This window comes from Nycticebus coucang, chromosome 5 (genome assembly GCF_027406575.1).
Source record: "Nycticebus coucang isolate mNycCou1 chromosome 5, mNycCou1.pri, whole genome shotgun sequence".
In the NCBI taxonomy this organism is placed as follows: domain Eukaryota; kingdom Metazoa; phylum Chordata; class Mammalia; order Primates; family Lorisidae; genus Nycticebus; species Nycticebus coucang.
Window position 1 is genome coordinate 113,493,120 of NC_069784.1, and position 22,141 is coordinate 113,515,260.

Consider the following 22,141-nt stretch of genomic DNA (forward strand, 5'->3'; position numbering starts at 1 on the left):
TGCCCACCCTAGTACTGTTTAGTAGGTACTAAACAGTTAGCAAATCCATGCTGAAAAAAATAAATCTTCAGAAATTTTCCTCTTAAAGGCAGGAGGATTTAATTAAGTTCACATGTGTTTAGATCTGTGGCTTAGGGAAATACAGGACATTTAAAATCGTGTTAATTTGTGTGATGAGTCTTTGAAATAAAATAAATCAGAATGAGTATTTGAGCTGCATGGGTCTGAGAAAGCCCCCAAGTCAGCATCATTTGACATGCAAGGAAGCTAAGGCCCATGAAGTGAAATTCCTTGCCCAGGCCAAATATTAGTTGTCAGCAAGTCTACATTTAAAATCCAGACCCCCTTGTTCTTAGGCCGATGCTATATATTTCAGAATCCTAAATCTTTCTCCAAATTCTGTGGAGATGGAAGGAAAGAGAGGATGCATGCCTTAAATATTCAAGATCTTGTTGAAGAAATAAACAATGGATACAAACTAAACATATTTCCATAATTTTCTATACTTGGTAAACTTTTTCCAGAATTAGACATGATTTGTTATTTCTTATTTTTCTTTCAGATGACCAATAAACATAAGTGTAACATACACCAATTCCATATACATTTGTGAAATGAAAATATTTTTAAATTCCCTTTACTTTCTTTCCTCTATTATCAGAGAATCAGGTCAGCACTTAGAATAGCAAATAAGAAAACCCTCCCTAAACAAAATAAAAACACACACTCAAAAAACCCACACACAAAATAAGCATGATTAAACTTCCTTTTGGTGAAGAAAATAAAATATGTCTCAAGCAAATGACAAATTTCATTTAGAAATGTTCAGCACCCAAATAAAGCTAACAGCTGTTCTGAGAGCTAACAGAGATCATCTCCACTAAGTTTAACAAAAATATTACAGAGGAAAAGCTAAAGAAAAAGGGACTTCTTCTCTTACCTTCCAAACAGAAAAATGGAATGACATTTTATGAAGTTTCCTAGGAGGAAAGTTAAAAACAAAAACAAACAAACAAACAAAAAAAAAACACCTAAGAGTTGCTTTCAAAGTGAAAGCTGAACTTCAAATGACTTCTGCAGAAGATGTATATTCCATTACTTTCAAGAAAGGTCTAGATGGCCTCAAATGTCTTACGTGAAAAATTTCAGCGGCAAAGCAAAAGCTATCTGGATTTGAAGTTGTCCAGATAAGATGATGAATTTCACCAGGGAGTCCTTAAGGCGCCCAGCAGAATAAAATTTCCAAGGGAAATGAGCTCACAGGACCCAGAGGACCCTACAGAAGACCAGAACTGAGTTTTCCCCTACCATACCCAGCTGACTAATTTCCTTTTCTGTTTGTTTAAACAGAATATCCTTTAATGACAAAGATGAGATCACTATTCTTTAGCTTGAGGGGTATGGCGAAGAATTCTTATTTGTATCCAAGTGTGAAAATCACCAAAAAGCTGACTTTTTTTTTTTAAAGTACAAGCCAGTCTTAAAAGCATTACTGAGAGCCTAAACAAAGGAGGCCAGACAGCACCACTTTCATACAACATGAGGCAGGGTGAAGTGAAGTAAAACAACAGAGTAATAACCTTCAGACTGGGAACATGTTCAACTTAATATCAGATGCCGTGCTAGGTGAATTAGGCATGTTGAATTTGTAAGTCACAAAAGCCCTGAGAGCAGTTATTACCAGTCGACAGATCAGGAAACCAAGGCTCAGAGAAGTCAAACAGCTACTTAGGTCACTAAGTTAGGCTTAATAAACTCAGGTCCATTTGCTCTACAGTTAAGATGGTCTTTGCTGCTTCCCTGTAAACCCTGACTCGGACATCAACCAGCTGCATCACAGCCAGCTGTGACCAGTCACAGGACAGCAAACAGCCCAACATCAAGTATTAAAAAAGGATTTTTGTTCCTCCCCATGAACTAGCCATTTTTTCACTTAAGACATATAAATACACTTGAGATTAGCTTCCTAAATGCTCACACCCTATCTTTAATGGATCTAAGGTTTATCTCTTTAGGCATTTCCAAGAATACTGTGGCTTGATCCAGGTAGGGGAATGGAACTACCTTCTTCTCCCAATTCCCTTTTTACACTTTGATTGAAAACAAAGGCAAATATGGAAAAGGGGATGCAAGACCTAAAATTTAAATATCTCCAGAAGCAAAATACTATTCTGAATTCCTGAACTCTTCCCAAGCACTGGTAAGTGTTTTTGATTAGAAGTGGCATGATTGTCCCTGCATGTCACCTGCAGTACAGAAGCTTAATTCGGTACCCATGGGAAATAGGGTATGTGCCTCTCCAATAGTCAAGTAGGTTTTGCAATTGTTTTGTTTCAATCTTTAAAATAATAAATTATGAATTAATGAAGACTTTGTACAAACTTGAGAGGAAGAACACTGCCTAATGCAAAAGGGCATAATTTAAACTAGACTGGCTTTATATTGAGGAAAAAAATGTTTGTACCATAATCCTTAAATATATGCACATCAGTAGCTAAAAATGATGTGATCAGAATGGACTGCTTAAAAAAAAAGAAAAAAAAAGAGAGAAAGAAATTGGTAAAAATGGTATCATTCGGCTACTGTGAATAAAACAGCCCAACAGGCCCTTGAGTGATGGCTGTACCCACACCCTCAGCCCACAGTGAATTTATGCTCTTTGTCCTCCTAACCTGGCTGGCTGGCACCTCTGGCCTAGATCCAATCCGGAAAGGTGGGTGAACAGAAAACAGAGGTGAACTTGCTCGTCTCTGGGCACAGGCTCAGGGCTTGGACCTAGCTGTCACAACGTTATACATATAAAAGACTAAATGTGTGTAGGCACACACGCACACAGTCAGTTCTGTTCACACATGTACTCCCTAGGTTCTTATTTTATAACCATGAAATGAGAAAATAGCATAGCCCATGAACAAAACCAAGAATCTGCTTAACTAGTGAGAAACATACCTAAATTTACCTTTCTAAAAGCCTAGTGAGCTTTATAAAGACATTATTCACAGGGGAAAAGGCCTATTCAAGACCATAGTTGAAAACAGAAATTATTACTGCTAGGTTGAATGGCCATTCAGGTAAGTTATTTACTTTTCAGTAGGGTCCAGAAGTGCCAAAATTCTTTTCTACATTTCTATATTAGAGGAGATGATTAATTCTTCAAAACTACTGGACTTTGGTAATCTTTTAAATATTTAATGCACCTCCCTAAGGTAGGCTGCTATTTACTTCTAGCCAGAGTTTTAGCAAGTATTTTAATGCAAAACTTAAAAACCCATGGCTTGAAAATGAATGACAAAGCCAGCACAGGCTGATGTGAAGACAAACAACCCCTAAGGAACAAAAGGTCCCAGCTGGTTCTTTCCAATTCCCATTCCTACAGTAAAAGGTCTCCCTCACAATTTCCTAGAATGATGCCACTCAGTGATGGCTTCTGTGGCAACAAAGATACAACATTCTACCATCTTCCAGCATTATGCATAGCTTCCAAGAGGCTGCTGGACAAAGAAATACTGCACAAAGAAATATTGATCCTTTGAAAGGAAAATAAAAAGGCAGGTTGGCTTTGATCTTTATTTGATCACCTTTTGTTAACAGGCATGTAAGAAAAACAGTAAATACTACCCTCGTAGTGATGCTTCAGCCAAGAACAACTAGGTCCCTGCCATGCTTTTTGTAACATTTCTATAAATCTTTGCTGCACATTGAACATTTTACAGTGCCAAGACAATCCATTTTTTTCCCATGTCTACTTTACCATAAATAAATTAAAAACGCTAGGTATTGCCTCGGCGCCTGTAGCACAGTGGTTACGGCGCCAGCCACATACACTGAGGCTAGTGGGTTTGAACCCGGCCCGGGACAGATAAACAACAATGACAACTGCAATAAAAAACAGCTGGGTGTTGTGGCGGGTGCCTGTAGTCCCAGCTACTTGAGAGGCTGAGGCAGAAGAATTGCTTAAGCCCAAGAGCTTGAGGTTGCTGTGAGCTGTGATGATACAGTACTCAACCAAAGGTGACATAGTCAAACTCTGTCTCAAAAAACAAACAGAAAAAACTCTGGGTATTTATTAATGTGAATGTAACCCTTTCCTAAACGTTAAGTATCACCAAGTAAGTTGGGAATATTATGAAATTCCATATTAAACCTTAACCCATTAAGAATGCTGCTTGACCTTCTTGTTCATTATTCTCATTGGTAATAATGCTTTATTAATGCACATTACATGAACTTCAGAATTCCTTGATAAAAGTTAAAATGTGCAAAGAAAGTTCTCTCCTCTAATTAGGCTAGAAATCCAATTTTTCAGATTTCAAATGAGGCAAAGAAATCAACTGCAGGGTTCAATAGAAGATTCACATAGGTGCCTAGACTGTGTTTCTAAAACTTAACTATTTACAGACCAACAATGACTTGGGTATTTAATTTTTGAGCCACACCTTTACAAAGACAAGAAATTAAGAAACCATAGTCCTTTGTCTTACTTTAGGAGTGGTGAAACCACGTCAAGGATGCCAGATGGGCTTCTTCTAGGATGCCATCAGAAGACGCAGCAGCCAAACTGCATAATGTCCTCCCACCAAACAGAAGCAGTGGGAGCCACAGAAGGGTGTTGACAACTAAACATGTGATCCAGACAGGCCAGGAAAGAGTGGGAAGGGAAAGGAGAGAGACTTGAGACAGACCAGTTATATAACTACTTTGTCCAAGTGGAGAAAAGGGATCCTCAAGTGGTAGCCATGGGACAGAGGGCAAAAGCAGGAACGTGAGAATCAGCCATGTTTGTTTTTTTAACAGGCACCCCTCAAGTAGCATGGAGGACTTATTTCACAGGGTTGGGCATAGATACCAAGTTCCTGCAAGAGTCCAGCGGAAAGCTGGAGAAGTGGGCAGTGGAAAAGAAACGTGGTTCATGTTTTTATTACAGATTTATATGAGAACAAGGGCTTTACATTTATTTGTGGATAAAACAAAGCTGATAGATGGACAGACTCAGGTTCAAAATGATCTCAATAAAATGAAATAATAGCCTGTATCTAAACATATTATTTCAGTAGGGATTAATAGGAACACCTCTTTTTTATATATTAAAAGAGTTCAGTTGCACAAGTATAAAATGAAGACCTACCTAAGCTGCAGCAGAAACGAGGAGGAAGGGCACCTGGCCAAAAAGCTCACTGCACGTGCTCAGAGCCACGAGGCGGTCAAAGTCCTACCAGAATCATGGCAGCATCAGCAGACACCAGCAGGCTGATCAGAAGAACAAGCCTTCTCTGTTTCTGGTCCTCACACAACATGGCTCTCTCAGTGAGATATTTCCAGTGAGATGATAAATGAGAATGCATTCAGAAGAGAGTGAACTAGGACTTACCATAATTATTGTAGGCCATAACACAGAGGGAATCATTTGAAAGAAGGTACATTTCCTCTGAGAAAAGACAAGACTCCAGAGGAATAAAAGCACTGAATTAAAAGTTAACCCATGGAAGAATGTGCACTTTTAGTGTAGTTCTGGAAGGCAGAACTAGGACCAGTGATGGGAAGTTACCAGAATCTAACAGGCTATGCTATTCATCCCTTGAAGACAGCCACAAACAAAGATATGGGACGATGACGTCAGATGAATGCACTGCGTACAGGTGCATTTTTTGAGATAGAGTCTCACCATGTCGCCCTTGGTACAGTGCCATGGTGTCACAGCTTATAGCAACCTCAAACTCTTGGACTTAAGCGATTCTCTTGCCTCAACCTCCCACGCAGCTGGGACTACAGGTGCCCACCACAATGCCCAGCTATTTTTGTTGTTGTTGTAGTGGTCATTGTTTTTTGTTTAGCAGGCCTGGCCGGGCTTCAACTCACTAGCCTCCATGTATGTGGCTGGCACTCTTACTCACTGAGCTACAGGTGCCGAGCCCAGGTTGGATATTTTGATCTCTAGAGTCTTTTCTGATTTTGTGATTCCATGACTTGATGCAAATGGGAAGTCAACTTATATAACCAGTGTAAAACACACAGGGAGAGAGAAAAAGCGGGGCTCCTTGCTGTCACTGTGTCTCTGCACTTACCACTATGTGCTCACAAGGCTCCATTTTGTGTTGTACTGTTTTATTCCCTTAACTGACAGCCCTCCAGAGGTTTTATCCTTAGTGCTAAATAACAAACAATGGAGGCTTCACCAGGTATTCTGATTAGAGAAGGACTACACTTCCTGTCTCTGCACCTGCAGCTTGGAGACTTCCCTCACTCTCTCATCACCCAACACTTAATGAAAACCTACTGATAAAAATAACACCTATAGCTATTCCCTCAAGGAGACAGTTTCTTGGGGGTGAATCACTGTAGCTATGTGACTTTTGAGAGATGAAATCTAAACATCTGTGAGTGAAAAGCAATACTAAAGAACAGCAAGCCAATTCAGTTGATTACTTCATGGGCATCTTCAGGATGGTGATAGCCCTACACTGTTCTGTGAATAGGACAGGTCAAGAGCAATGAATTCCACATTCATTTCAGAACATACTGAGTTTTCCTCTATCCTGTCCTTTGATACACTGCCATGCTTCTAAATTCTTTCTACTAAAACTCCTTGAAATTAAAACAGACGTCAATTCATTATTTTTTTACTAAAAGTTTAAAATCCTGTTTTTACTTTTACAAAATCAGATAAAATTAATTTTTAAATTTTGTCTCTTAAAAAATAATTAAAATTATTCACACAATTCTGAGAGAAAACTGTTAATTTTCTCTGGTGTGTATCAGTCAGGGTTCTCCAGAGAAACATTTATATACTATTTATATAAAGAGATTTATTTTAAGAAATAATGGCTGCTGCCATTTGTGGAGGCCAGCAAGTCTGAAATTTGTTGGGCAGCCTGGAATCTCAGGCAGTATTTCTATGTTACAGCCTTAGGGCAGAATTCCTTGTCTGGGAAACCTGTTCTTGCTCTTCAAGGCCTTCAACTGATTGGATCTGGCCCACTCACATCATTGAGGATAATTTCCTTTATGTAAAGTCAGCTGATTCTAAATGTTAATCATAACTACAAAATACCCTCATAGCAATGTCTAGTGTTTGATTAAATAACTGGGCACGTGCGCTAAGCAAAGCTGACACTTAAAATTTACCATCATAGTCAGTGACCCCAGAGAGATTAAGGGACTCCATGCCACACTCAAGTCAATATGCTGAGAACAAAAGCACGCCATTCAAAACTCAAAGGTTCATGTGTCAATGATCGTAACTTTCACTGACTAGACCACATACTATTTACTCCAATAACTTTCCAATACAGTAATGCTCTATTAAACTAATGTTCATACAAAATGCGCTCAGAACATCTCAGACCAGGCCTTCCAAATCTCCCTTCATTTTCACTAATGATCTCCCTTTGAATATCTAATACTGGTCAGCTTAAAAGCACTTCAAAAAATCCTTTTTATCATTATGAGAACTAAGCAGTCTGGTCATCTCAACATTAAATGGTTTAGAAAATATAGATATGTGGATTTATTTTAAAGAAAATCTTCTCTATTACAATGAAGTAGCCCAATTAGTAACTCAAAGTCTCAATTAGAAGAAACTAAAGCATGTAGATATGTTGATAGGGGTGAAGAGAAAGTTGGATGAAACAAGTTTTTAAACAGAAGATAAAGCGTATATGAAGGTTGAGGTACTAACTATACACATTTGTTGGTTTATTTAACCAGAAATAATCCTGATAAAATTAAAAATTATAATTTTCCAGCACAGTTCTGAAATCAACTGGAGGAAGCCAATGCCTAACAGAAATGCCAGATTATATAATCCTGGCTGGTAGGTTTGAGGATTGGTCCATTTTCATTCAGTGAAAGCCACACTGAGAACTGTCAGCAACTATAATTGTCAGCAACTGACCAGAACACCAAAAGGTTTAATTATACAGATAAGACATAAAAATATTTAGGATTGAATAACAAGCCCAAAGCTTTTAAAATTTGCAACTGCTAAGCAAAAAAGATTCCTCATGCATCAATAATTGTTTTTAAAAATCTGAAGCATTAATTTCTAAGGAGATATTACTAGTGATAAAGTAAGGCTTTTTTGATAAATACATTTTCTTAGGCTTGAATGACCTAGGGCCATTGAGCTCTTAGGCAGCTCTATATAGAAAGAAATAACAACTCAGAAAGATGAACAGGTTAATAAGCATTTAAGGGGCACCTGCTTCATCTCTAAAGCCCTTTCACGTCCATGATTTAAATCCATACCTTAGGCAACTGAGGATTATGATGACAAAGCTGCCTTTTGGCAAACTTCCTATAACACTCCAAATGATCATTTTGCCTTTTATCATAGCAAAATGTCTATACTCCCATCATTAAATGTACTAAAATCTTTGATGTGTTTAAAAAAAAAAAAAAAGTTTTTCTAGACACATGCAATGTTGCAGTGAAGTAATCATAACAAAAATCTTTCCTTTCTCTTAATTTTTTGCTGGTGATGGTACTGGTTGGTTCATTTCCACTCTCATGCAGGAAGACACTTGCCCCCAAACTCCTGAAACAAGGAGCAGCCATGTGCCTTACGCACCCAGAGCTAGACTTAATCCAGCTCACTGGAAAGAGGCCTGTTTACAAACAAAAAGAGGGAGGTTTATATAACCAAAAGCTGTTTGCTTTAAAATTAATTCCAACATGGGGCGGCACCTGTGGCTCAGTGAGTAGGGCACCAGCCCCATGTACAGAGGGTGGCAGGTTTAAACCCGGCCCTGCCAAACTGGAACAAAAAAATAGCCGGGCGCTGTGGTGGGTGCCTGTAGTCCCAGCTACTCGGGAGGCTGAGGCAGGAGAATCACCTTAGCCCAAGAGCTGGAGGTTGCTGTGAGCTGTGATGCCACAGCACTCTACTGAGGGTGACAAAATAAGACTAGGTCTCTAAAAAAAAAAAAGAGAGAGAGAGAGAAAGAAAACAACATTGCAAACTGTTCCTTGAAGATGTTTCCAAATAGGTTCATCTGTAATAGAAAAGAACAATGTGCTTTGGAGAGCGAAGTCATCTTTGCACATTATACAACTGGTTCAGAATGCTCCATTTACAGGTGTCTGAACTCCACGCCCTAAGTCCTAATTCTGAAACGTTTGCGCCTCTGACATTTGGTATATATCCCTCCTCTTTTCCAAAACCCTCTTGAAGACTCACTTTCTATTGATTAATTAATGAATCTTGCAATGCCTTCACAATGATCTCATCATGTACAGTGTAGATTTGTGTTGCAGAAGCTGATTGATAGTTGGGATCTTTGTTTTTTGGTTTTTTTCTTTTTTTCCAGTTTTTGGCTGGGGCTGGGTTTGAACCCACCACCTCAGGCATATGGGGCGGGTGCCCTACTCCTTTGAGCCACAGGCGCTGCCCGGGACCTTTGTTTTTTATCTCTATGTTCTTCTCAGGAAATCACAGACAAATGTTGGACCTGATCAGTCTGTAAATAAATTGAAATAACGTTCTCAAATCCGACAGCTCTAGGCACTGATGGACCACCAAGGACTGAATATGAAATGCCAGACTAGTGTTCTTCCCTGTAAGCTTCATTGGACTCTAAGATGACAGGGGTTTTCTATCCAAAGTAAGGTGAATCTTGCAGGCCTCCTAGGCTAAAAATTGTTCCATCCCCCACTTCTCAATTTATTTGCATACTTTTCTTCACAAAGTAGGAGAGCCATCTCTTCTACTTCTATTTTAGTTCCTAATACTCTGTGTCTAGGCCTTATACGAAATCACTTCACAAAGCACATGGATATATGTCTTTTTATATACATGAGGAAGGCATCTTCATAAGGATGTCGAGAGGCAGGAAGCCACTGTTACAAAAGAAATTTCTAGGGGGCAGCGCCTGTGGCTCAAGGAGTAGGGCGCCGGTCCCATATGCCGGAGGTGGTGGGTTCAAACCTAGCCCCAGCCAAAAACCACAAAAAAAAAAAAAGAAATTTCTAGGTTTATTCTTAGTGTTAAGTATATCAGTACAAACTGCTATTGTCTTATTTTCAATAAAATTTAATTATATTTTTACTGAAGGATAGAAATTTTAATGTATCAAGGGTGGCATTAAGCATACTTGTTTAATCAATTACCACAGTGGCTACAGTACATGAAAATATAATCTAAGGACATTACTCTGAGAATCTAACCCAGTACGCATTGGAGGAAGTGCTCTGTTTCCAGATCTACTTAATTACTAAATTTTAAAAAAGATATAAATATCTAAACTAAAAGTTGAACAAAACATTATTTTCTTAGGGAAAAATGTGCCTCACACACATGCCCACACACTATACCCAGAATAGGCTTTGTAAATGTTCCTTGCCAATTTACAGAAGCTTCTTCTAAAATGTTTGGTTTTCATAAATAAGTCAACTTACTGATATTTTCTATTCTATGTACGAACTTGGAAGAAACCCAAACTGCTTCCTGCTTCTTATAAATGCCTTGTGAAGGCAGGATGTATAGGCTTCCTCAGTTTCCCCTGGCCGGGGTGTCCAACCTGCGCTCCTGTGTGCTGCACACTCATTTTGTGAAGACTTTTTCCCTTATATGTGGTGTCAGATATCACGGTATGCCAATCAGCTTTCATTAATGTTTCTGTATGTAATGTGTGGCCCAAGACAACTCCTATTCTTCTGATTCTCGTCAGAGAAAACAAAAAGGTGGAACACCCCTCATAGAGGAACATGCTTGACACAGTCATAGTGAATTGTTTAAAGTCAAAACGGGCCTGGGAAGTTCATCTCTATGGTTTAAAGCAAAATAACTTCTGTAGTAATATTTTAGGAAAGAACTTAAAATGTATTATTTATTTACATTGGAGATATGGGACTTGCTGGGAGGCCTAACACAACCACACATGAACCCTTTCCTTCCTCCTCTTCCTCCTCAAAGAACGCAAAGGATCTGGAGAGCCTCCCTCCCCTCCGAAAGTCCCATCAAAGACTCTTACCTTCCAGGCAAGCTGTGAAATTTGCCCACCCTCTACAGCCCCATATAAAAGGAGTCTCTAAGCGCCCCATGGTGCAGACACCACCTCTGCACTGCCTAGCCAGGTCACCTCCTCTTTCAACAAATCTGGCCTGAACATCTCCACTGCACCTTCCTTTCTGGGTGCCCCTGCTTACATCTTTCAGGACTTGCTTTGTTGCCCAGGCTAGAGTGCAGAGGCATCATCATAGCTCACTATAACCTCAAACTGCTGGGTGATCCTCCTGCCTCAGAAGCCACCTCCGAGACTGGACCTACAAGTGCATACCATGCCTAGCTAATTTTTCTATTTTTAGTAGAGACAGCATCTTGCTATGTTGCTCAGTTTAGTCTCAAACTCCTGGGCTCAAGCAATCCACCCACCCAGCCTCCCAAAGTGGTAGGATTATAGGCAGGAGCCACCATGCCCAGTCAGAACTTAAAATATAGAACTATGACAAAGCAATAAAAAAAAACTTTTGCATGCTATAAAAATGAAACAAAAATAAGTCAAGAAGGGCTTGCATGGGTTTAATTCAGTCACACAGCACAATCTAAGTATCTCACAGGCCAATGTGTGGCAACCTTCTACTAGAACATCTTGTGCAACATTTTGACAGGGGAAAAGCGCCATCCAGTGAGTTTTGAGGATGCCTAAGACTATGACAGTGTCATCACACAGCTACAATTAGGTCTACGTTAGCATTACATTCTGATGACCTCATTATTACATTCTGATGCCCTCATTATGGAGAACTTACCACTATAAACAAATATTTGCTTAAGGGAGAGACTTTGCATACCAGGGCACGTTCATCTTTTCACAGTGACGCAGTACTAATCCTTAACAATCATGACCACAATAATTACAACAAATATTTGGTGTTTAGGCTGTGTTAAGCACTGTTCCAAGCACTTTTATGAATTAACTCATTATTTCGCTGCTGTGAGGTTATTACCACTATGTCCACATTTTTTTTGGGGGGGGGGGTGGTACAGAGTCTCACTGTGTTGCCCTCAATAGAATGCTGTGGTGTCACAGCACACAGAAACCTCAAACTCTTGGGCTTAAGTGATTCTCTTGCCTCAGCCTCCCAAGTAGGTGGGACTCCAGGTGCCCACCACAATGCCCGACTATTTTTTTTGTTGTTGTAGTTGTCATTGTTGTTTCACAGGCCCAGGCTGGGTTCAAACCCACCAGCCCCGGTGTATATGGCCAATGCCTAACCACTGAGCTATGGACACCATGCCCACTATGCCCATTTTAAAAAGACATACAGTGAGGAAGAGAATGGTTAAGTGACAAGCCCAAGATCCTTTAAGCAGTAGTGGTGAAGCTGAACTTGGAACCCAGACAGCCAGACGCCAGAGTCCTTGCACAAAATAGGTTAAAAAATTATCCCTTAAATAATTGCTCTTAGTTTTTTTTTTTTGCAGTTTCTGGCCAGGGCTGGGTTTGAACCCACCACCTCTGGCATATGGGGCCGGCACCCTACTCCTTTGAGCCACAGGCACTGCCCTACTCTTAGTTTTGATCATTGAGACTCTACAGCTCCACACATGCTCAGTTTTGGAATAATCTCGGAAACAAATCAAAGATATTCTCTTTTTCAAAGATCAGTTTCATTCAACATCACCTACTGCCCTTTTCATTTTGGTCTTGGGTCTCACAGTGATGAACACACAAGCTGCAAAGAGGAGAAGAGAACAGGATATTGGTGCTGCCTAAAGTCAGTCCTCTGGGAAAAGGCTTCAAATCACAATGATAGCATCACAACAGCTCACAAGGAGGCACACAAGTCGGAAGCGCCTAGGGACATTTCTTAGAGATGATAATTTGAAGTGATAGTCAAAGCGTAAGTGTGAATAATCCTGTGGAGAAGAAACCTGCACAGTGCTAAGTGCAGAGGTCATCAGCTGCACCTTGGGCATAGGAGCATCTAGTTAGTAGAAGCGAAGGAACGATTAGCCTAAGGGTATTAGTATCCGGTCACCACCAGGCAGCAGGGAGGAAGGGAGATCATTCTTAGGTCAGCTATTAATAAGCAGAAGAAACAAGGGCTGCTCTATGAAGCTAGGGACTGCTGATTAGAAGTCAGAGATCACCAGAAAGATCTCTGAGAGAAATATGCAATTTCCTACAATATACTTTAAAATCTGCTCCAAATTAACCTTTCCTGGTTTTGAGAGGGAGAGGTTATCGGACTTTCTAATATTTTGTCTAACTGTATGTGTATATTCATACATAAAAGTGTGTGAGCATATGTGTGTACATATTTGGTTATTCTCGTATACTCATACCTGTATTGATATCTGTTTTTTCTTCAATAAAGTCCCAGGGCAAAATAAGAGATAACTTAAGCAAACTCACTAAATGTAGGGAAACAGCTATTAGGATTTTCCACATAATTTCCATAAACAGGGAACATACACTTGATACCTCCTGCCATGATGGTCAAGTGAAAATGGTTCTAAACCAGCAGTTCTCGGCACTGGTTGCATACTGGACCATCTGGGAAGTTTTTAAAAAACTGCCACTTGGCTCCCATCCATCAAGATTCTCAGATAATTACTGAGAGTGCTGCCTGACATTTAAATGGTCCCCAGGTGATTTTAACTTGCTGCCAAGATTGAGAGCCACTGATATGAACCAATGGTGTTGGAGCACATTAGCCCAATAATCATTTCAACAACATAACCTGATGGTCAAGGAGTGAGCTCTATTTAAATGAACCCACAAGGGCTGTTATTAAGGGTGTCACTGTACTAATTCAGGCATCTCCAATGAATTGAAACCAATCCAGCTGGAATTCACAAAGTAGGCACCCATGTCCTGTTGGTATGTCTGCCACACTGAAGACTTGGTCAGAAGCTCCCCAGAACTAGAAGCCTAGATTAAAATCTTGAGAAGCATCCTGGCTTTTTGCTACAGGAACACATCTTACAGCCCATCATTATTATGCATGTTGTCACCCAAACAGGCTTTGTATTAGTGGGTAGGGACACTATAGGAAAGGGTCTTCTCTAGAATGTCACCTTGAAATTTAAACTATATCCTAGAGTATAGCTTCTTTTCTATACTCAATAATATTGAGGATACAAGTTTTACACTCGCAGGTTATGCCATTGAAAAGGATGGTTCTCTTTATCAGAAAACCAGCTAAAGGAAGGAGGTTTTCATAGCATTAAAAAAGTCACGGCAATGTTAACATAGCCCAAATTAATATTCTAAACTTAAATATACATCACTGTTTGTGGAGTGCAGCCCACACTTGCCAAAGCCACTTCTCCCAGCAGGGTCTTGCTCTGTTTTGCATCCCTGTGCTCATCTGTGTTATCCAGTCACACATGTCAGTCCTCCTTGGCATTTATTTATGATTCTTTTTTTATTTTTGTAGGAGCATCAAGGGTAAAGAACTGTTGAATGTGGTTAGTTCTTAGTCTCAAAAGTACTATATATAACTCTTCAAATCAAAATTCAATGTGGTACCTAATTTAAAAAACCCAGATTTTTTTTTCAACTGGTTATTTCTTTGACTTAAAAAATACTAAGGAGAATATTTACTGAACAGAAAAACCAAATGCCACTTAAATGTGTCAACAAGCATAATTCAGAGCACTGCAAGAGTTAACCGTAAAGAGGTAGAAAGTACCAATGCTGGAGAACTAGATGAAGTCTAAAACCAGACTTTGCAGAAAAGAATACGCCTAAATACCAATATATGTTTAGCACTCAGAAGTTTAGATCATGATTGGCAATTAAATGTCCAATGACAGAACATCAAGATTTCTACAAAGCATCGTAAGTAGTATGTCAGTTCCTTAAGAACTGACACTAAGTATTCAGCTTGACAATATAAATTGTGCCAATAAGGAAATTAACAGGATCATAAAACAAGTTATATGGCCGATATTTCTAGTTTTCTAACAAAAAAAGTTATAGTAGCATCTCCATACATTGACCACCTCCTTAAATCGATCCAATTTTCACAGACCAGACATGTACCACATGTACATATCAGTACAGAAGGCCTAGATCCTTGTGTTGATCACCTCTCTATGTTGACCAGTTTGTTACAGTCCATTGGATGGTCAATTTACAGAGGTTCTATCCTATTTTAAGTTCTGGAAAGCCTTCTCTCAAGGGATTAGAAGAGAGATCAGTAAGGAAGAAAAGAGAACTTGGATAGGCATGAGAGGTACTGTGTAAAGGCACTTCTGTTCATAACCAACTGCCGAATGCAGGCTCTACAGGAAACAAGTACTACGGAGAAAAAGGAAAATGACTGAAAAATAAAGCTGATACTAGAGCCAAATGCTCTGGGGTCAAAACAAACCCACCTCCAGGTTTTCCTAATTCATGTGAGCACTGTTTAGTATCAAAAAGGCACTATGTTACTTTGAGGTGATTATGCTGCTTTACTCAAAAAACTTGTTAGAATGGCCAAAATTAAAAAATTAATACCAAATGTTGGCAAGGACATCAAGCAACTATACCTCACATACATTGCTTGCAGGAATGTAAAACCGTACACACTCTGGAAAAGTCTGACAGTTTCTTATAAAAGTCAACACATACAGTCAATAACCCTACTCCTAGGTATTTACCCCCAGATAAATGAAAACTACACAAAAACCTGTATGCAAATGTTTACAGTATTATTCACAATTGCCCAAACCCAGAATAACACAATTGTTCTTGAATGGGTGAATGGCTAAACAAGCCATGGTACTTCCATGTAATGGCAAATTACTCATCAATAAAAAGGAAAAAATTACTGACATATACGATAGCATGCTTGAATCTCAAATGCATTATGCTAAGTGAAAAAAATTCAGACTCAAAAGGTTATACAGTGTAGGACTCCACTTGTATGACATCATGGAAGAAACAAAACTAGAAAGACGGCAAACAGAGCAGGGGTTAGGTGTAGAAAGAGAGTCTCACTACAAGGGTGCAACATTTGGGAATTTGGGGGGGCAGAGAATCTTCTGGATGATTATAGTGGTGGTTACATTACTCTACATGTTCAAGAAACTCAAAGGACTATACACACACACACACACAAAGCACCAAAAGAAAACAAAAAACCCTCAAATCAGTAAATTTTTGTACACAATTTTTTTAAGTTTCCCTACCTATCCAAAGATTTATAAGTTTTTCTTTTCACCAGCAAGCTTTATTGAAGGGTCTATTAAATTGGCTGTCTTTACTTCTTTTTTTTTGTTTTGTTTTGTTTTGTTTTTGTAGAGACAGAGTCTCACTTTATGGCCCTCGGTAGAGTGCCGTGGCGTCACACAGCTCACAGCAACCTCCAACTCCTGGGCTTACGCGATTCTCTTGCCTCAGCCTCCTGAGTAGCTGGGACTACAGGCGCCCGCCACAACGCCCCGCTATTTTTTGGTTGCAGTTCAGCCGGGGCCGGGTTTGAACTCGCTACCCTCGGTATATGGGGCCGGCGCCTTACCAACTGAGCCACAGGCGCCGCCCTGTCTTTACTTCTTAACTGCTTAAGTCGGAGTGGCGCACCTCCAACTTTTGCACCAGCAACTGAAATTCCTCTTCTGGGGTTGGTCAGTGGTCACTGTAACCTTAGCAAAGGCTTTGAATCCCTGACCTCTCTGTCCCTCTTGCTTGGCAGTAGTGCAGCGGTTCTCAACCTGTGGGTTGCGACCCACAGGAACTGTATGAAAGGGCCGCGGCATTAGAAAGGTTGAGAACCACTGCTGTAATGCCTTTCCATTTGGCTTCTCTGCTGGTTCTTCCTCCTATGCTTTAAACATCTGATCTTCTTGCAGTTTTTCTGTCTTTCACTTCCAAAGCTTCAAGAATTATTCCCCTATAATCAATCCAAGGTCCTGGCCTTTTCTCTGTCAGTACCAGACATTTCCACTCACAGATCTCTTTTGTACCACAAATTTTCATGTCTAGATTTTCCCACCAAAACCAGGTCCTATTGGCCACAACCCTGAAGGGTGAGGCAGGAGAATCACCTGAGCCCAAGAGTTCTAGTCCAACACAGGCAACATAGAGAGACTCCGTCTCTAAAAAAAAAAAACAAAACAAATATTAAAAAGAAAAATCCAGGTCCTCTCCATGAGTATTTCCCAATAAGCCAATGAGCCAAACTCATCTTAAGCCAATATAAGCTCAGCTTAAACTTGGAGTATAATCTCGTGTTACCTTTTGCCTGCAATTCCTTGACTCACGCCTCTGCAGAACGTTAATCATTCTCTTCTCATTTCTACTGCCATCCCAATGCCCTAGCTGAATTTCTACAGTATCTTCCAAGTTTTTCTATATGCCACTGTACTCTTCTTCAATCCTAATCCTCTAGTCTACACTGCTACACTGAAATAAGAACCAGCTAGATAGACCTATCATTCCACTGATCATCAGAAAAGATTTGGTTAATCTGACTGGCTAGGCAGATGTTCCTCATGCGTTCTCACTACCCCAGGTGTGCCCTTCCCAAAGCAGCAAAATCAATCAAAGAGAATGACTTTCTCAGATAGCAGGAACGTTGTTTTCATTGGTTAAAAGAGCTCAGCTCTTTTGCTATGCCCTTACAGATTTGTGGGTGCAGAATTACTTGATTAATCATGCTTTAATCAATGTTATTCTCAAAGATCGTCGATAGTTTCCCTCAGTTCACAGAGTAATGCATTAACCTCTTATCTTGGCATCAGCCCTTCCACAATTCAGCCTCAATGCACTACAATTCCTAATTGATCTTCCAGAACTTTTCTGAGCTTTACATATTTGTCAGTATGACCAAAAATTTGCTCTTTTCCGCATCCATACCTATATTTTTCTCTCTTTTCTCCAACTGACTTAATAGTTTATCATTCACACATTTTTTACAGTTTAGCTTAAGCACCACACCCAGTAAGTCTTCCGGGATTATCATAGCCAGGAGAGATTCTGCCTGAACTTATAACCGACAATTTGTTAGTGGACTTTGTCTTCCTCACTAAATTCAAGGATCCGGTGTTCAAAAATCTTCTAGCCCCCATAATACTTAATATATAGAAGGTACATATTTCAAATGTACCTTAGTCAAATTATACTAAGGCTCAACATGTTCAATTCTTACATAAACATGATGAAGCTTGAATTTTTTGTTTGTTTTTTTGCAGTTTTTAGCCAGGGCTGGGTTTGAACCTGCCACCTCCAGCGTATGGGGCCAGCACCCTACCTCTTTGAGCCACAGGCGCTGCCAAAGCTTGAGTTTTTAAAACTAATTCCTTTAAGTTATTATTTCTCACGCATTAGGAGGCAAAGATTTTAGAATTTTTTTTTAGAGAACATGCCAATGTAAATTAGTGTTTCATATACATGCCTAACTAATGATATCACATAAATACATTCTCCTGAGCACGACTTAGCAAGATGTAAAGGTAACAGCTAGCCACAGGAGGATGGGAGGAAAGCTATTTAGTCAGCAGAACAAAGCATCTCTAGCTTTTAGGATCTGAATTTCAAAAAGGGACAAGCTTAATATCAAATTCTAATCTGAGCCCCAATCATTTTTATTTGCAGATATAGTATTTAATGTAGACTCTTAGAGCTAAGTGACATCTTAAAGACCACTTTTTGATTTGGAAAAATTCAGTGACCAAGATCACAAAGGAAGCTGTGAAAAGGAAAAAGGAAAAAATTCTAGGTTCTAGGCCATTTTCCCCAAAAATAATGTAAAAAGAATTCACAGATTACAGTTATTAACTTATTCCTTTGTGTATCAAAGTATGTTCTCATGAATCAATCAAAAACAGCTTTAAATTTGCTTCGAGTTCAGGTTTTTAAAAAATAGTTTATCAAATTGGGAAATTAACTCTGCAAACAGCTTTTGAACATGAATACACAGAGCGTGGGCAGAGGCAGTTTTGTGAACATCATCCATCTATGTGATTACTCAAAAAAGCCTGATAAAGGATTTGACATCCTCTAGTGGCAAAATCGAAAATTTGCTTCCAAGACAAGTGTTTTGCTGTTTTTTTTCCCCTTTGGTTCTTACCTTTGGCTACTGACAAAAAAATATTATATTGAAAGAACTTTTCATCCTCAAAAAGAAAAAATCTTTTCAACACAACACATGTGATTTGGCTAACTTTGAGAAGATAAATATCTACCCCCAGAAACATGGTTTTTAAATGCAGATTTACATAATACCTTTCTATATATGCTTAAGGAATGTCTCACAATTTTCAATCCATCTTTGATACACACACAAACATATGCATATAATTCTGAACACATCACAGGTGTTATTTTTGTAATGACCTGAGATTCTAATCTGAAGTGCCCTTAAGTTAGACCACAGTCTATTTACAGGGATATAAGGAAACAAAAATGAAATCGCTCAAGAAATGCCACTTGAAATGGAAATTTTTACTTCTTGGTAGTATAGTAAAAAGCAGAGGTCTCCCTCACCAGCCCCCATCCCTCCCACCCCCAAATCTCCACACAAACCCATGATAGCTAAGGGAGAGAGAGAGATACAGCATTTGGATGTGTATAATGTGAAATATGTTTATAAGAATGAAGTACTACAATGAAGTCTCATATTCAGATACAGGTTATGGTTTTTTAAACATATGGAATAACTTCTTAAGTTGTTAAACTTCAAACAATCCTCACTTGTTCTTTCAAAATTCTGTTACCCAGATTAAAAAATATACATTTATACCTTCCTTCTTTCTTTGGCACCTACTGATGCAATTACTCTGAGCACTAAAAATAGTAATAGCAATCCAGGGCTGGAATAAGAAAAATGAGAGACAGCTGTGGAACCAGAAATCCGTTTTAAGTTAAATTATAAAGCACAATTATTTAAAAGACCATATATAAGATGTGTTCTTTGGAAATTAAAAATTTTTAGGCAAAAGTATGGAAGAATCGTTTTCTATGAAAGAGGCGGCAGTCAATTTAATCACCCTTTTGATAGAAGAAAATATTTCACTGACAAACACATGGTTGATTTGTATATTAATTGTTAGAAGCAGGGCCAGTTCTTTGTTCACAAGCTAGCTTGTAGCTCTTATGTCTGAACAAGTTGTTCATACACAGATGCTGTAATGTTTATTTTTAAGAACAAACAGGCATATTAACTCATCAGAACAATTTTATTTCAGAATTAGACACCAAACCATGAACTATGTATTCACAACTGAGGATTTTGTTTTCCTGGGGCCGTGACTTGGGGGAGCCCAGTCCCTACACCTAGCTCAAGTTCCCTAAAGTAATTACAAGGGCATCTCCTCCACCCCAAACCTAAATAATGATCTACCAATCTTTCAAGCACGCAAAGACAAAATAAAACACCATACAGGACACAGCACGATGAAACTCAACAAGTTCAAGACACCTTCTCGATCTTAACCTCAGGTGTTTCAGTTGAAGGGATTAAGTCAGTGCCCAATCTCTTCCTAGCAATAGCAGATACACAATTTACACCGTTTAATAGCTCTCTGGACTTTTCACTTTAAAATAAGCATACCACCTAAAGCAATATCTTCTTTGGGGGAATGTGGGAGGAGTGATTTTTACATTTAGGAAACAAATGCTTCCTCCAATCGTGTATTCAAGTAGAAAACTGCTTCCAATTGCCAAGTGTGCGATTTGAATCTCTCTTTAAAATAAGAAACTGCCTCATCGCCCCCGTTCCAAGTGTAGGAAGATACAGAAACAGCTCCCCAAGAATAGAAGAAAAGAGGGATCAAGAAGGAGGAACAGATTTGCAAGACAGTCTCTCAAGGAAAAAAAAAATAACGAGAGAAAAAGATTAGCTTCACGCCATAGGGAGAGGGGTGGGAAGACTTGCTGCTTGTCGCTTGCCTTGGGGACGTGAGCCCCTGTCCGTGAGTGCGTCCCTGGTGGTTGTGGGGCACAGGAGATTCTCAACACAAATCCGAGGCTGCAGAGCCAGCGCCCCTAATATGGGTTCAAGCACAGACTAACAAGAGCTCTGAGGACCTTTCCAAGTCGCTGAATCTGATTCCGTCCGCCCGCACCGCACAGCTCCACCATCCCGCCCCGGGCCCCGGGCCTGCGTCTTTTCCGGAGAGGGTCACAACCGCGTACACCAGGGCGAGGGCCCCGCGCCGCTGACCTCGCGGTGCCGCCCCAGAGCGACCCCCGCCAAGGAACCCCCGAGGCCCGGCGCGACCAGGGAAGGCGGGAGGGGGGGAGCCCAGAAACTGGTAATCCTGCCGCTCGCACCTGGCCGAGGATTTGCCGGCTGCTTGTTTGGTTTGGGGGACACACTTTCCCCCTGAACTGAGTTAGACCCGCGCGGCGCGCGTGAGGGCAGCGGCCGGCGTTTCTGCGTTTCCTCCGCCCGCCCGCGCTACCCGGCTCGCTTCCACCTGTTGCGGCGAAGTCCAGGCGGAGCGCCGGAGGGCGGCGGGGCCGGCGGCACCGGGCTCGGCGGGCCGGGGTGGGGGGGAATCGCGGCGCGCGGGGCCGGCCGGCCGTTCCGGGCCGCGGCCGCACGGGCGGGGGAGGGGAGGAGGCCGCCGGCGCCAGCCCCCCGCCCGCGGGACCTCAGCTCGCCCTCGCCGCGCAGTCACCTGTTTCGCTCTGCACAGCGCCGTCGCCTCCCCTGTGGCTATCGCCGCCAGCTCCCAGCTCCGCCATGGTGCTCCGATGACGCGTCCGGAGAGCCGCTCCGCCCTCTTCCTCGGCTTGGCTCCCGCCGGTCCCCCGCCTCCCGGGCCCGCGGCCCAGACAGGTGAGCGCCGTCAGGCGAGGGCGGAGGGCGGAGGGCGGGGCGCGAGGAGAGCGCGCGCCAGCCGCGGACGCCAGGGCCCGGCGCTCCGGGTCGCCCCCTCGCGGGCAGGTGCGGCGCGGCGGTAGCTCCGACCCAAGCAGCCGAGCCCGGGTTGGAAGAGCAGCCTGCGGAGCAGCCGGGGCAGGCACCTCGGCCCGGAGCTTCCGGCGGCCGCTGTAGACCCGCTGCCGGCTCCTGGAAGTCTGGGAGGAACCTCCGCGGGGTTGGTGGCGCTATGTAGGGCTTGGAACAAAGGACCGTCCGAGGATCAACCCAGGGGAGGCGAAGGCTTGGAGACTGTATTCCCCTCAGAACTCTGAAGCAGCCAGGTCACTTTCTGCTTCGCGGTGGCTGGAGTTCGTGGTGACAACCCCAGTACAATGGA

General features: G+C 41.2%; 1 protein-coding gene across 4 annotated transcripts in view; it reads right to left on the reverse strand.

The window, feature by feature from the left end:
* MAP7 (microtubule associated protein 7) overlaps positions 1 to 21,857 on the reverse strand; it is a 183,746-nt gene extending 161,889 nt beyond the window's left edge. For all 4 annotated transcript variants that reach the window (XM_053590831.1, XM_053590830.1, XM_053590829.1 and 1 more), the window contains exon 1: positions 21,557 to 21,857. In XM_053590831.1, coding sequence (XP_053446806.1) covers positions 21,557 to 21,623 — 67 coding nt within the window. In that variant the 5' untranslated portion in view covers positions 21,624 to 21,857. The remainder of the gene's footprint in view (positions 1 to 21,556) is intronic.
* Positions 21,858 to 22,141: the final 284 nt, after the last annotated feature.